The following is a 17,774-nucleotide window of genomic DNA, read 5'->3' as shown; positions in this document are numbered from 1 at the left end:
CAAAGTCCGTCAACTGCACATATGGTTCACGTCCATGCTGTCGCGGCATGCTACCAGTGTTAAAGACTGCGATGGAGCTCCGTATGCCACGGCAAACTGGCTGACACTGACGGCGGCGGTGCACAAATGCTGCGCAGCTAGCGCCATTCGACGGCCAACACCGCGGATCCTGGTGTGTCCGCTTTGCCGTGCGTGTGATCATTGCTTGTACAGCCCTCTCGCAGTGTCCGGAGCAAGTATGGTGGGTCTGACACACCGGTGTCAATGTGTTCTTTTTTCCATTTCCAGGAGTGTAATTTATTCCCATATTCATCATAACTTTTTTACATCATCTGACGGCACAAAAACTGAAATGAATGAAGCATGAAGTATCTGAAATGTTATTTTCAAATACTGAATTTTATGTATCATTTTGAACAGAGGATTAAGTGCCTTTTTTATTCTTTCTGCCTTTTTAATGGTATATATTACAGTTTTCTAAAACTCCCTTTTTAATACAAAACTTATACATCACAGCCATCAAGTTTATTTCTATTAGCACACTATTAATTACAACACGGTTTATTATTTCTTAAGTCCATTTCTTCTTGGTAGTAATACACTTATAAACTTGAAGAAAACCTACCACATCCCTTACATGAATGTGCAGCCAATGAAATGTTGTATCAAAATAGGATGCATGATTTGTGTGCCATTTTGAAGGTGAGGAAAATGCACTGTAGCACAGACTCGACAAGGTGAAAAAGTTGTAAGGAGCTATGATGATTCATGATCATTTAGCAACCATTCAGAACTCAAAGAGACTGAATAGAAGTTAGGCACCAGGGCATACAGATATGTCGTAACATTGTCAGCTGTCTTCAGTATAAGAAAGATCAGATAATTTCAAGAGCCAAGGAAGTATTATTGTCATATTGGTAGAATATTTAACAAGACAAATTCTGGAATGGTGGGGAACTGCATTGTCTTGCTGAACAAAAAGTTTCTCAGTGGCGTGTTGTATAAGGAGAAATGAATGCACATCACCTACCAGGAGGTCTCTGCATTGTGAAAGTTGACTGCACACACACTAGAAATTCCATGTAAATAGTCCTCATTTTGGAATACCCCTAATTATTTGCACTTTATCCCACTGGCCCAGTTGCATCATATATTTCCAGTGCATTTGTATCAATGCCATACATACCTTGCCAACATGTACTAACACTCACCAGTCCTATGACCTGAGCATCCAAATTTCCCATGCTCATATTAATCTTTGTGCTGTGTGATGTATGGAACTCATGCGGCAGCATGGTTTCCTACCTCACGGTAAGGAGGCAGTTCTGGATAAAGTGACATCTTATTGAAGTGTGTGCTGATATGAAATTCCTGGCAGATTAAAACTGTGTGCTTTTCTGGGGATCTAGCTCACAGCCTGAAACTGCCAGTAAGTTTCATGTGGATAGTTCTGTTATGCACTGAGAACTGTCTGTACACTGACACAATCTGAGCTATTCCCCGATGATCACTGTCCTCTGCATCTAGTTTATCATTGTGGCTGAATTACAACAGCAGTTTGTCCTCAAATGAGCACTCAAAAAATATCCATAACTTCACAGCCCATGATGAGCTCTGTGACCACACAACTTAGTAAATGAAATGTAAAAATTATCTTCCTCTGCTTGTGTGGTTGTAGATAAATGTATAATCTCTTTTGCCTTTACCATCTTTACTGTCTCTCAGATACTCAGTACAAGATCACATCACAGCCTTGTGAGAATATTCTAGTCATCAATGTGACAACAGTCTTTTTCTCCAAAAGTAAAGTACTTGTCAGTCTGATTAGTATTTTTATGCCAGAATAATGTGCTGCCAGAGAATTGTCATGCCAGCAGAAAGCCCTACAGAAGGAAAGTTTTACCAGAGAAAAGTTCTGCCAGTACTGTATCCTGTCATATTTCCTGTCACTCAGACTGCAGCTCTCGTGCGAAACAAAACATTGAACTCTGAGTAGAGTGCCATAAACACTACAGGAGTGGACATATTAATGTAACCTATGTGTTAAATATGCTTCATATTTAATGTTAGATATTTGTCACTAATATTTCTAAACTGTTTTTAATATATGTGAATTAATTTTGTTTTATGTTTTGTCTGTGGCAAACAGTGATAGTATTAGTAGTTGTGTTTTTACTTGGGTAATGCATGTATCTGAGACTCTTCAACAAAAATGTTTATTTTAGGTTGACTTTGAGAAGATGCAGATGACAAAACCTTTCTTTGGAGAACTACGAAGGCGGTATAGTCCAGGAATATGGCTGCAGTTCCGGAAATCTGACCACCAAGTGTACATACATTTTAAGATACATAGATTACAGGTATACAGTTTCTGTTGTTTTTTTCAAGAAAAAATATTATGAAATAGGCCTACATAATTTTATATCAGTAAAATCTTACCCAATATTTCACCATTCCTTTGTAGTAACTTTATGTGTTTGCAAAAGTTGTACATATTTTTTCTTATCCTTGCTAAAATAACAAGAAAAGTGAGCTGTTGTCATACTGCTACAACCTTGTAGTCACCTGTTACAAATGATATGGCAGAGATAACAACAAACAATGTTTAAGCTGATTCTTGTAAAATAAAAAGTGTAACTTCGATTTTTGGCTTAAAGAATGCCTTCAAAAAAGAGTTGCCATAAACTATGAGATACAGAAACTAAGTAGAAATTGCTTCACAACACACAAGCTCCACCTAAAAAAATGTGGCAAGGAGCTTATTTACAATAGAGTGGCCTTTCTGACATATATGAAAGAAAATCTAAAATCTGAATTGAGAAACCAATACCAACTTATCAGCAAATGTGTTATGGTACATAAGACAGAACAAAATGTGCAAACAACATTAGACCATTGGGGCAAAATGCCACTAAGGGCAATTGGAAACTTTCTGACCTCTCTGATAACCAAGGTACGCAGGGCTGCATTAAGTGCAGGCTATATAGGCTACATCATGGAGATGCACATCACAAAGGGGCCCACACCACAACAGTGTGTGTATTTTAATACACTGGGTAAAGCCCTCTACTGATCATATAAGATGTAAACATGATTATTTTCTGTGGGTTTAATGTAAATGTGATTATTTTCTGTTGGTTTATTTGGCTGAATTTATCAGTGAATATATAATTGAATTAAGTCGGCATTCACCTCTCAAAACCCATGCTCTCTGATGTCATATTTACAGAAGCCTCTGGCAAATTGTCTAGAATTTGAATTAACAAGTTGATGCAGACTTTTAAAAGAGTTGTTTGTGCATTTTGAGTAATTGGTCATTATATCTGTAGAGACATTTTATGAAGAAGCCCTGGAGTCGGCAGTCTACAAGCCCTTGTGCTTATTTTAATATATGTATATATATATATATATATTGGTAATCATTTTTGGAATACAGTGATCAATTGTTATATTTAGATTAAAGTTCAGTCTTGATCACGTTATGTCTGTTTTAATGAGTAACCGGTTTCGGTTTTTTCTATAAAACCATCATCAGACCCATTGGCTCCCTTGGGTTGGTAGGTGGAGCTCTCCTTGCTGCTGTGCACAGCAGCAAGGAGAGCTCCACCTACCAACCCAAGGGAGCCAATGGGTCTGATGATGGTTTTATAGAAAAAACCGAAACCGGTTACTCATTAAAACAGACATAACATGATCAAGACTGAACTTTAATCTATATATATATATATATATATATATATATATTAAAATAAGCACAATCTGACAAAGATGATGTGACTTACCAATACGAAAGCACTGGCAGGTCGATAGAAACACAAACAGACACATACATACACACAAAATTCAAGCTTTCGCAACAAACTGTTGCCTCATCAGGAAAGAGGGAAGGCGAGGGAAAGACGAAAGGAAGTGGGTTTTAAGGGAGAGGGTAAGGAGTCATTCCAATCCCGGGAGCGGAAAGACTTACCTTAGGGGGAAAAAAGGACGGGTATACACTCGCACATACACACATATCCATCCACACATATACAGACACAAGCAGACATATTTAAAGACAAAGAGTTTGGGCCCAATGCCTTTAGATGGCAAGAGGTGATGACACCTGGATGAATACCTGACAAAAGTTCAAAATTTTCCTATTCTGGGGAAACATAAAATCAGACAACAGTTAAAACAATTTTGGCAACTTTAAGTGAGTTAAACTTCCAAAAAGGTGATTTATTCAGTACCTCATTTCATGGAAGCCGGAATCAATAAAAAGCTGTGCTTCCTGTTGCCAGATGCAAATTCTTGAGTTCCTGAAGCTGGGGAATACCATTTCAGATAATTTGATTTGTCAACAAGGTATATCAGGAAACATACAAGATGTTTTAGTTTCATATTCAAATTCTTAATTTGTCATTGACCACCTGTAGTGGAATAGCTTTATACTGATGACAAGATACAATAGCAATCTCTGTATTAATTAATGTTCACGTTACAAGTAAAAATTCTTTGTTCTACATTAACCAGTTGTACAGAATGGCAATCATAATCTTCAAAGTCAGTTTCTATACTGAAATGATCCAAGCAGTCTCTTAAATTGCTGAATGGATTTTCTATTAACCTGTTGTACAACTTACTTTTAAAATGTTCAAATAACTTTGGGAATGCTGCCGAGTAACACTATTGACTGCTGCCAATATTTCAATGCAAAGTGCAGTGTGACCACCCTGTCATTCTCAAGTCAAAACTGCAGCAATTGCACTGAGCAAGGGAATTCAAAACATTGGTTTGCAGAGAAATTCCTGGAAGATAAAACACACCCACACACACACACACACACACACACACACACACACACACACTCACACACACACACACTCTCTCTCACACTATGTAAACACTAGTGCCACCACAACCAAAGATAAGTGACTTAAGAAGTTATTGATAGTAAAAATTACTGAACAGTGGCTGGGGTAACATCAACTCTGTGTGTGTGTGTGTGTGTGTGTGTGTGTGTGTGTGTGTGTTATCTTCTGGGAATTTATCTGAAAACTGAGGTTTTAAATTCCATTGTTGTTGTTGTTGTGGTCTTCAGTCCTGAGACTGGTTTGATGCAGCTCTCCATGCTACTCTATCCTGTGCAAGCTTCTTCATCTCCCAGTACCTACTGCAACCTACATCCTTCTGAATCTGCTTAGTGTACTGATCTCTTGGTCTCCCTCTACGATTTTTACCCTCCACACTGCCCTCCAATGCTAAATTTGTGATCCCTTGATGCCTCAAAACATGTCCTACCAACCGATCCCTTCTTCTAGTCAAGTTGTGCCACAAACTTCTCTTCTCCCCAATCCTGTTCAATACCTCCTCATTAGTTACGTGATCTACCCACCTTATCTTCAGCATTCTTCTGTAGCACCACATTTCGAAAGCTTCTATTCTCTTCTTGTCCAAACTGGTTATCGTCCATGTTTCACTTCCATACATGGCTACACTCCATACAAATACTTTCAGAAACCACTTCCTGACACTTAAATCTATACTCGATGTTAACAAATTTCTCTTCTTCAGAAACGATTTCCTTGCCATTGCCAGTCTACATTTTATATCCTCTCTACTTCGACCATCATCAGTTATTTTACTCCCTAAATAGCAAAACTCCTTTACCACTTTAAGTGTCTCATTTCCTAATCTAATCCCCTCAGCATCACCTGATTTAATTTGACTACATTCCATTATCCTCGTTTTGCTTTTGTTGATGTTCATCTTATATCCTCCTTTCAAGACACTGTCCATTCCATTCAACTGCTCTTCCAAGTCCTTTGCTGTCTCTGACAGAATCACAATGTCATCGGCGAACCTCAAAGTTTTTACTTCTTCTCCATGAATGTTAATACCTACTCCGAATTTTTCTTTTGTTTCCTTTACTGCTTGCTCAATATACAGATTGAATAACATCGGGGAGAGGCTACAACCATGTCTCACTCCCTTCCCAACCACTGCTTCCCTTTCATGCCCCTCGACTCTTATAACTGCCATCTGGTTTCTGTACAAATTGTAAATAGCCTTTCGCTCCCTGTATTTTACCCCTGCCACCTTCAGAATTTGAAAGAGAGTATTCCAGTTAACTTTGTCAAAAGCTTTCTCTAAGTCTACAAATGCTAGAAACGTAGGTTTGCCTTTTCTTAATCTTTCTTCTAAGATAAGTCGTAAGGTTAGTATTGCCTCACGTGTTCCAACATTTCTACGGAATCCAAACTGATCTTCCCCGAGGTCCGCTTCTACCAGTTCTTCCATTCGTCTGTAAAGAATTCGCATTAGTATTTTGCAGCTGTGACTTATTAAACTGATAGTTCGGTAATTTTCACATCTGTCAACACCTGCTTTCTTTGGTATTGGAATTATTATATTCTTCTTGAAGTCTGTGGGTATTTCGCCTGTCTCATACATCTTGCTCACCAGATGGTAGAGTTTTGTCATGACTGGCTCTCCCAAGGCCATCAGTAGTTCTAATGGAATGTTGTCTACTCCCGGGGCCTTGTTTCGACTCAGGTCTTTCAGTGCTCTGTCAAACTCTTCATGCAGTATCTTATCTCCCATTTCATCTTCATCTACATCCTCTTCCATTTCCATAATACTGTCCTCAAGTACATCGCCCTTGTATAAACCCTCTATATACTCCTTCCACCTTTCTGCCTTCCCTTCTTTGCTTAGAACTGGGTTGCCATCTGAGCTCTTGATATTCATACAAGTGGTTCTCTTCTCTCCAAAGGTCTCTTTAATCTTCCTGTAGGCAGTATCTATCTTACCCCTAGTGAGACAAGCCTCTACATCCTTACATTTGTCCTCTAGCCATCCCTGCTTAGCCATTTTGCACTTTCTGTCGATCTCATTTTTGAGACGTTTGTATTCCCTTTTGCCTGCTTCTTTTACTGCATTTTTATATTTTCTCCTTTCATCAATTAAATTCAATATTTCTTCTGTTACCCAAGGATTTCTATTAGCCCTCGTCTTTCTACCTACTTGATCCTCTGCTGCCTTCACTACTTCATCCCTCAGAGCTACCCAATCTTCTTCTACTGTATTTCTTTCCCCCATTCCTGTCAATTGTTCCCTTATGCTCTCCCTGAAACTTTCTACAACCTCTGGTTCTTTCAGTTTATCCAGGTCCCATCTCCTTAAATTCCCACCTTTTTGCAGTTTCTTCAGTTTCAATCTACAGTTCATAACCAATAGATTGTGGTCAGAATCCACATCTGCCCCTGGAAATGTCTTACAATTTAAAACCTGGTTCCTAAATCTCTGTCTTACCATTATATAATCTATCTGATACCTATTAGTATCTCCAGGATTCTTCCAGGTATACAACCTTCTTTTATGATTCTTGAACCAAGTGTTAGCTATGATTAAGTTATGCTCTGTGCAAAATTCTACAAGGCGGCTTCCTCTTTCATTTCTTCCCCCCAATCCATATTCACCTACTATGTTTCCTTCTCTCCCTTTTCCTACTGATGAATTCCAGTCACCCATGACTATTAAATTTTCGTCTCCCTTCACTACCTGAATAATTTCTTTTATCTCGTCATACATTTCATCAATTTCTTCATCATCTGCAGAGCTAGTTGGCATATAAACTTGTACTACTGTAGTAGGCATGGGCTTTGTGTCTATCTTGGCCACAATAATGCGTTCACTATGCTGTTTGTAGTAGCTAACCCGCACTCCTATTTTTTTATTCATTATTAAACCTACTCCTGCATTACCCCTATTTGATTTTGTATTTATAACCCTGTAATCACCTGACCAAAAGTCTTGCTCCTCCTGCCACCGAACTTCACTAATTCCCACTATTCCATTGTACAGTGGGTATTTTCTGCAGTTTTGCCTTGAGAATAATGGGGTTGGTCACCTGTCAAAGTATCAGTGGTTGTCAATCATTTTACCTGGCTGCATCCCTGTAAGTTATTTGAACATTGCATATGCCAGGTGAAACTCATGTCTACTTTTAAAATTACTGAGAGGTGTACTGAGTGCAGAATTTGGCAATTTATTAAAAACTTTCGAATAATTCACTTTGTGAGAGTTGCCTGTTTTTGTCAGCCTGTGCCAAGGAATGTCAATAACCTTTTTGTTTCTAGCATCATTACAGTTTATATTCTCTCTGGTATTAAATTATGTTATGTTGTTTTTAGCACATACCAGTGATGCATAGATATAAAGATTTGTAACTGTCATCATTTTTATATTGGTGAATAAAGGTTGGCAATTTTTCCTTGGACCAGCCTTTGACATTATTTTAGAACTTCTTTGTGAATCAGTAATATGTCACTGACATGACATGAGTGACCCCATAGCAACAGATCATAAGTTATGTGTGATTCTAAAAGTCCATAGCAAGGTGTCCTAATATATTTATTACCTACTGGATCAACCAATTTCCACATAAGATAGAACACCTGTTATATCTTTTTGCAGACATGGTTGATGTGAGGTTGCCAGTTTTATTTGGAATCAGTATGTATTCTAAGCTATTTTACATATTTTGAGTCTGTAAATTTAGCTAGTCCCACCTGCAAATGGTGCTTTTTTGTGCTTTCTGTAATAGTTCATTACATGAGGACTTGTTTAATGTTAATAAATGTCTGACCTATAGCTTACTGACTCATGTTGTCATAGAAAGGTCACACAACCACCAACCACTCCTTTAGAAAATGTAGAAGATTGCTCTCTAATATAAAGATTGGTCTAAGAATGTACCTGTTAGTTATGTCTCAAGCCACAGTAAAGGAAGATCATTTACAGATTTAAAGTTGATCAAAAGCTGGTTTTGAACCATCAGGTTGGTAGACAGGCTAACCATTTTGGTTTCACTCAGTATTGATAGTTATATTTTAAGACAACAAAGGGTCATAGTGTATGTAAGTTCAATAGTATAAAGTGTAGGTGCAAACCAGTTAGCCAGTTACATTACCTGTAACATTCATTTTGAAGCTGCTTGTTTGGGAAAGTAATTAATTAAAATTGTATAGTGATATTTTATACAATTAAATTTTAAACCTTACATAAAGTGTTACAGGCTTTTTGTTCAAAAATTTCACTAAAGCTCTATTTTTTGTGGATTAGTTATCATACCCTTCGGTATGACTGACAACTGGTTCAGCCTAGGGAGCTATAGATCCAAAATATATCCTTGCGAGCACAAACTGAACTGCAGCTCTTGTAAGCATTGTAAATGTGAATTTAGGAAGCACTCACACAGAAGCCAAGCCACCCTCCAGCCTCTACTATAATGAAATGGTGCAGCACCTCACCAAAGCTGCATTGAGACCTTCCATCAAAGCAACATTGTGTCATTCAAGCTGCACAGTACATAAGTGAATCTAATAAAGTGACATATGGAAAAGGAAACTGCAGCAATGCTGGCCAACAGAACCTACAAACAGCACTGAAGTCAGTGTATCTGAAATACATTAGAATTTCAACTGAAGGACCGTGACAGAAAATATCACTTCAAGCCTCCTTAATGAAGTCAACAGAAATCTGAAAATTTACTATTATAGTGTCTAGCCTTTACTCAACAAAATTGAAGACTTGCACATTCTGGTAAATAATGAGATCGGCAACTCAGTGGTATGCCTGTAGCTACAGGTTACTAGGCCCTCATGTAATCATAACGATTTTTTTGTACAAAATGTTTGTATGCAAATTAAGCCATTGGAAACATGATGTATTTACATGTAGTGACTTTAACATTTATTTTTTCACGCAAAAAATGAAAGACATTGTTCATTCTTTTAAAATCTTATAATCTTCATTGACTGGAAAGGAGAACAACACAATAGCACTTACATCCAAGATAGTTGTAGAGCAATTTTTTGTGAATAAAAATAAAAGTATCATTATATTACAAGTATGTAATGCAGGATTCAATAAAAACTAAGCTTGAATACTAAATGTCAAGATCAACAAAGAGACACAAATTATTGCTCCGGCTTCTCGTTACTGGGATTGTGTGCTCAAGGAATCCATTGAAATGTGATTATCTGATGACATTATTAATAGAGATAAAGGTTTTTCTTTAAGTGAGATATGGAAACCCATTTTATCTGATGTAAAACAACAACAGCCTGGTTTTCAACCCGCTACATCTTAATTTGTGATTTATCACTTTCACCAGTTTCTGCCACCAGCAGCGCTGGAATTCTTTGCTTCACAGGGGGTATCTCTTCCACTTATATTGCAGGCACAGTGGCCTGTACTGAGGGTATAAAGGAGCCTCCATTTCTGATGTACATTCAGCTCCAGTGTGATTGTGTAGTCAATGATTGCACCTGAAGGTGGTGGCCAGATGGATGGCCAGAATATTGTGTAGGCAAGACGATCATTTCCGGCAGCATACCCGTGAAGAGCATAAACAAGATTAGAGATTCTTCCAAATAATTTTTCAGAATGCTGAAGATACTAACACTGCCTTGCTTATATAATCTTGAGGGTAAAAGAATGTGGCCAACAGAATGCGGATGAGAGAAAAATGGAGACATCCACAAACATTACACTAGAACAAAATTAACCTGTATGTCTTATATGTTAATACCCAGCTTTGACTAAAAGGAACATTCCACATGAGGTTTCAGCTGTTTAATATGCTCCCCACAAGTATAAAAGTCTGCTGAAGACAATACACTGTTTTCTAAAGCCATGAAATCTTTATGATAAAGTGCAGCACATGAACCATTCAGGGAAACAAATCTTATGTAAATATATTCTATTGTAAACCTTAATCTCAGCAATAAAACATTAACATCTGTAGAACACTGTGTAATGTGAGATCGCATGAACCAAATAAGTAATAATTTTGGTAAACATTTTTGGATACAGTGATCAATACAATATTATATTTTAATTGAAGTTCAGTTTTGATCACAACACTTATGTCTCAATAACATAGGTGACCAGTTTTGGTTATCTTTATATAATCATCTTCAGACCCATGGCTTCCTTGGAGGATGGTAGGCAGAGCTCTCCTCAGCTGTTACGAAGTCAAGGCGAGACGTGTTAGGGATAAATAAATTAAGTAGCAGCAGGAAAAGGCAGTTTTATTTACAAAACAAGTATTTATATGTTTGCTGCGGAGGATGGTCACACAAACAAACTTGTTAAAAGATTGTTGACTTCGTAGCAGCTGAGGAGAGCTCCGCCTACCATCCTCCAAGGAAGCCATGACTCTGAAGATACTTATATAAAGATAACCAAAACCGGTCACCTATATTATTGAGACATAAGTGTTCTGATCAAGACTGAACCTTACTTAAAATATAAGTAATAATTATTACCTCTTAAAATCCCTGCACAGTGAAAATTTCTATAGTTAAGTATGGTTTCTGTCAGTAAGTGCTGAGTGTGTGCATATATAATATATGTATTACATCAGTGTTCATTCACTCATTTTTCAGATTGATAATCAGCTTCCAGATGCAGTGTTTCCGACAGTACTTTATCCAAAATCACTACCTCAACATATTGCTCGGCGGGTTGGAATAAAGCCATGCATAGATATAGCTGTCATGAAGCGATATAATCCATTGCACAACCAAGACATATACAAGTAAGTACAAATGAGATTTACAAAAGTAAATGAATTTGGATGTGCCTGATTTATTCAGGTCAATAACTCAGTATATTTTTATTGTTTTCTATTGAATGAATGTATGTTTGAATTAAAACAGTTAGAAAACTGAATGTCAGACAGAACTTTTATGAGTTATTCTAATTCAATAAATCATATCATTAATTATATATGTAATGCATGACTATTAAAGGGAATTTTTCCACACAGATTTAAATACGATATTGTCAGATGGGAAGATGAAGGGGAAAAATTTAAATAATTACCCTCCAGTACCTTTGCTTAGATCTCTAAAATATTTAAGAAAGTAATGTGCTCCATAGTTATGTCACACTCAGGTAGAAACAATTTACTTACTACATAACTATTTGGATTTCAGAAAGGTTGTTATAGTGGCATGCCATTTATACATACAACTACCAATAACCATAATTAACAAAATATCACCAATTGCTATTTTCTGTTATATTTACATTATTTGATTGTATAGGCAATGCAGTCTTTGAGAAAGTGTAAGCAGTATGGAATTAATTGTGTTACAAACAACTGGTTTGAATGGCATTTAACGAAAATAATATTTCTCGAAGGGGAAAAAAGCTTCAGTGACAATGGAGAAATAGTGAATGATGTCCAACAACAATTAATTATAGATCCACTTGTATTTGCTACATATGTGAATGCCCTTCCACTTAGTATACATTGTCTGAAAAAAAAAATGTGAAGCACCCAGGGGGAGGAGGAAATGAAATGAAACTTCACAGGTTGAGAGGGTATGTGATGTTATTTCATTGAGTAAAAAATCAACTCAACTTTACAGAGAACTTGGTACAATGAGCCCACTTATCAATATGACATTACAGTCCCTCTGCCTTGGATGCATGCCTTGAATTAGTTGGCAATAGTGTCATAAAACTTTTATATCATCTCCTGAGGCAAGCTGGGCTGCTGACAGTTTCTACTGGTTCTTGACATCCTGGATACTGGCACTTATCTCTGGATGAGCTTGCTGACCATGGGAGTACCTTAACATCGTGCTCATTTTGTTGAAAATTGTCACCATGACACAACTGCATGAGAGGTAACACATGAGGACACTGGATGTCCATGACAAACCATTGTGCCATCAGAGTTCCTGTAATCACTTCTTGCTGTGATCTGAAGTGATACCTAAAAGCTTCCCATACCATGACACCAGGAGTAACACCACTGTCTCTCTCCAAATCCCTGGTAGAATGGGACTCCATTACGTGTTTGGCAATATTTACATTATGAAAAGCAATGTCCAGCAAAATAGTTATATCAAGTGGCAAAAAAACAAGAGAACACCATAAAAAGAGTGAAAAACTTGGTGAACAGTGTGAAGAAGGTCAGAACGCAAAGTTGTGCTTATATGGCAGTAATAAAAGTGGTAGTGCAACCTTCAGACCAGATGTGAGGAAACGCAGATCAGCAAATCATAAGTAATTACGTTTTTACAAAAAAATTGCCACATGATCTGTTTAATAATCTAAAACTAACAAAACTGTATCTTTATAGATCCCACTGATGATGCTTTAGAACAAGATAAGGCAAAACGTGTTAGGGATAAATAAATTAAGTAGCAGCAGGAAAAGGCAGTTTTATTTACAAAACAATTATTTATGTGTTTGCTGCAGAGGATGGCCACACAACCAAACTTGTTATAAGATACTGCATTTTTTTTCATTCTGCGAAATGCACAATTTTACATTTCTGAACATTTAAAGCAAGTTGGCAAAGTGTGCACCACTTTGGAATCTTATGAAGATCTGACTGAAAATTTGTGCAGTTTCATTCCAATAGTACTTCATTATGGATAACTGCATGATCTGCAAACAGCCTGATTTTACTATTAATATTGTCTGCAAGGTCATTAACATATGACATGAACAGAAATGATCCCAACTCACTTCCCTTGCGCACACCCGAATTTACTTCTACATCTGACATTGGATTTCCATCCAAGATAGGATTCTGCATTCTCCCTACCAAAAAGTCGTGAATCCAGTCTCAAATTTCACTTGATACCCCATAAGATCATACTTTTGACTACAAGCATAAGTGTGGTATGGAATCAAATGCTTTTTGGAAATCAAGAAATACAGCATCTACCTGATCACCTTGAACCAAAGCTTTCAGTATGTCGTGTGAAAACAGTGCGAGTTGTTTTTGGAATCGATGCTGCTGGGCATTGAGGAGGTCATTCTGTTCAAGATACCTCATTATGTTACAGGTTAGAATATGTTATAAGATTCTACAACAAACTGATGTCAAGGATATTGGGCAGTAATTTTGTGGATTACTTCTACTACCCTTCTTGTAGATGGGTGTGACCAGTGCTTCTTTCCGAGAACTGCGTGCAGTTTTTTGTTTCAGGGACCTACAATAGATTATAGTTAGAAGAGAGGCTAACTCAGCCACAAATTCAGTATAGAATCTGACAGGGATTCCATCAGGCCCTGGAGCTTTGTTCAGTTTCAATGATTTCAACTGTTAGTCAATGCCACTGACATTAATACTTATTTCATACATGTTTTCAGTGGTATGAGGATTAAATTGGGTCAATTCTCCTGGGTTTTCATTTTTAAAGGAACATTTGAAAATGAAAAGCATTTCATCTTTTGCTTTGCTACCCTCAGTTTCAGTTCCTGTCTCATTTGCTAGGAACTGAACACTAACTTTGGTGCCACTCTCAGCCTTTACATCTGACCAGAATTTTTTTGGGTTCTGTGAAAGATAATTTGACAGTATTCTGCTACGATAGTCATTGAAGGCATGGCACATTGCTCCCTTGACAGCTAAACAAGTTTCATTCAGCATATCTCTGTCTATAGCCCTACACTTTGTTTTACACATATTATGCAGTAATCTCAGTTTCTTTACAAGTTAGAAGTTTCTTTACAGTGCCTGTATACCTTGGAGCTTCCCTCCCATTATGAACTGTTCTACTGGATACATATATATCCATAGCATCATCATCTATTCTATTAAACTTTAACCATAGTTTCTCTACATGCTCCTGCCCTGTGCTGAAGGTTTCAAGTTCCTTGTTGAGATATGACGCTGATTTTTTTTATCTACTTTACTGAACATATATCTCTTTCTGCTTGTTTTAGTTGTCCTTTGTACTTTGATAATCATTGTTGCCACAACCATGACATAGTCACTGATACGAGTTTCCATGTGGACATCCTCAAACAGGTCAGGTCTATTTGTTGCCATTAGATCCAATATACTTCCATCATGAGTGGCATTCCTAAGTATCTGTTCTAGGTACTTTTCAGAGAAGACATTCAGTAATGTTTCGCAGAATGTCTTCTGTGCTCATCACTAACAAAATTGTAATTTCCCCAATTAATGGTGGCTGATTATAGTCTTTGCCAGTGATTACAGTATGACTGGGGAACTTATATGCAAGTGAAAAGATGTTTCTGCTAAAGAATTCAGTTACATCAGGAGATGAGTCTGGTCAGCAATAGAAGGATCCAATTATCACATTATGTCAAACCCTGATACTGAGTCTTGTCAAACAATCTCACATGCAGCTCTAATTTGTATCTTGGTGGATTTGAGTTTCTTGCCTACTGTGAGAAATACACCATCTCCATGCCTATCCTTTTGACATAGATTTAAATTTTCCCCAAAAATCTCACTGCTATAAATTTCAGGTTCCACCCACCTTTTTGCATCTAGTATTATGGGAGCTTCATTGCTTTTCATGAGTGCTTCAAACTCTGACACGTTGTTGTGACTGCTCCAGCAGTTTTCCATTAGGATTTTTAATACTGTCGCCTGTGGGAGGCATTTCATTTGATCTTCCACTGCTGCTTCTGGGTTTCCTAGTGTTATCATTATCTTGATTCAGTAGAGAGTTGCCCAATCTAAGAGACCCTCATGTGCACTCCACACACAGTCAGCTACCTGAGTAGCAGTCTCTGATGCGTAGTGCACACTTTACCCATTTAGGGCGACCCTACAGTACTCAACCTTGTGCCACAAGTCTAGGAAGTTGCAGCATAGCTTGTTACAGAACTTTCCAAGCCTCTGGTTCAGTCCTCCCACTCCACTCAGAACCTAAGGGCCATGATGAGTTCTGGGGACAATACTGCAAATTGTCAACTTCATTGAAACTCCATGTGCAAGGCTGGTCTTCTTAACCTTCTCTACCAGTCACTGGAATGACCCAAGGATGACCTCAGAACCCAGATGATAGGCATCAGTTTTTCCAACATGCTCCACAATGTGTAGTTAGTTGCACCATATTCCCTCAATGGCTACTGGAATAGCCTTTAAATATGTCGAATAAGGTCCCAAGTATAGACACAGAGTGCACCTGGTGTCATTTCCTGTCCCTTGCTGCCATTTCTCTTGGGTGTACCATCATTTGCTGTTCATGTGAGACCCCGACCCTGTTTTGTTTGCCTCCTCCTGATATCAGAAAAAATAGGTTTCCACAAAACAGGTGAAGTGAGTCCCACTGGCTCAGTTTAAGTTTCAGTGAAAGACAGCACATCAAACGTGTTTGTTAGGGGGATCAGTACAACACCCTGAGTCCTCCCTGGTCTCAGTCCACCTTGTACAGGATGCCAAGATCTACCATTGACATGTCACTCACAATCAAGTGGATGACTAATGACAGATCCTGTACCTTCTGCAGAGGATACGGGATCCATAGGAGAGGATAGTATTTGAAGTACCTGTGATACCGGTACATGACTCTTGGGAGCTCTTCCAACACACCAATTTGCAGCAGCTGCCAATTGTTTGACAGTAGTGAGTGATTTCCAGCTGTTTACGAAAGTCAACCAGCTCATCCCGTGTTTGAAAACAGCATTCACATTGGGGCTGCATTTTGACCGGAGCAATGTATTACAAGGGAGTGAAGAAATAACTTTAAATTATTCCTGCTGATTATCTTTTAATCTGTTGAGCTAAACAACATGTGTTTAAAATTAATGGTTCCCTAAAATGTTTTGAGGTTAATTATAGTTGTTAGCGAACTCGAAAACAGAATTAATTTACAGTAAATGCAGATAATATACAGGGCTACTCCTCTTTAAGAGAAGACTAGATATAATGTAGCATGTTAGTTAGAAAATCTGCCACAGTATGTAAATTATAAGTGCTGAGTTACTACGAATTGCTCATAGATTATGCAAATCACAATGGTAGCTTCCGAAAATTCTCAGATGTGCATGTTTATTTGCATTGATATACAATGAAATTCTTGGGTTATATATTCTTTGGCTGCACTGTGAACCACAAATGCTGATTTGCTACGAAATAAATTACATATCAAAAACACTTGTACCAGTAACTTATGAAAATATAGTTTTGTAAGGACATGAAAATTCTCAGAAATAACATATTTCTCATGTAACTGTACAGTGATATTAGTGAATGATTGTTTTGAATTAAGATTAAGCCTACAATTAATGATAACAATACAAGTTTATCAAGGCACTCAGAATCAGAAATATTCAAAATTCCACAATACAAATGGGTATTGATAAATCAATGAAATATTATGCAGAAGCAGTGCATACAATAAAATATGTGAATCTAGAACTTCAAATCAGCACACAGTTTTGTACACAGCCTCACACAAATCAAAATTATGAAGTCGGCTTTTATATATAAATAAATGTGCATATTTGATGGATTTTTCATTTAGCTAATTATATGCACACTTGCACACTTGTGTGTCAAAGAAGAACACAGCAGTGTGAGTTTATCTCAGTCAAAATCACTAAAATGTGCAGCACCAACACACCATGTCTTCTGCCTGTTTCAGCTAACAATGCAATTAATGCACAGTATGGTGATCCTTCATTGTGATGGTCAGATGTGGTTGACCAGAACCTTGATGGCAAGGATGTCTGCCCTCACATTGCCATACAGTTCAAAATCAGGCCACTATCATGTGTGAATGCTCCACAAATCTGGATATTGCCTAATTCGCCCAGCCCAGAATGGGACATCTTTGAAACTCTGTAAGGTGCTGATACCACTCTCTCAAGTATGCAGTATCTCCATGTCCTTCACAGTTATGACTCAACACCTTACACTTTTTACACCTTTCATTTACCCTACCAAGCCTGATAACACTATAAATGAACTACAATAATGCACTTTGGTGGCTGTTCAG

General features: G+C 37.6%; 1 protein-coding gene across 1 annotated transcript in view; it reads left to right on the top strand.

The window, feature by feature from the left end:
• LOC126470164 (intermembrane lipid transfer protein VPS13A-like) overlaps nucleotides 1-17,774 on the top strand; it is a 762,201-nt gene that overhangs the window by 617,087 nt on the left and 127,340 nt on the right. The window contains exons 53-54 of the mRNA XM_050097791.1: nucleotides 2,226-2,360; nucleotides 11,436-11,587. Coding sequence (XP_049953748.1) covers nucleotides 2,226-2,360; nucleotides 11,436-11,587 — 287 coding nt within the window. The remainder of the gene's footprint in view (nucleotides 1-2,225; nucleotides 2,361-11,435; nucleotides 11,588-17,774) is intronic.

Source organism: Schistocerca serialis, chromosome 3, assembly GCF_023864345.2.
Source record: "Schistocerca serialis cubense isolate TAMUIC-IGC-003099 chromosome 3, iqSchSeri2.2, whole genome shotgun sequence".
In the NCBI taxonomy this organism is placed as follows: Eukaryota; Metazoa; Arthropoda; class Insecta; order Orthoptera; family Acrididae; genus Schistocerca; species Schistocerca serialis.
This window is presented reverse-complemented; position numbering and strand designations above follow the sequence as displayed.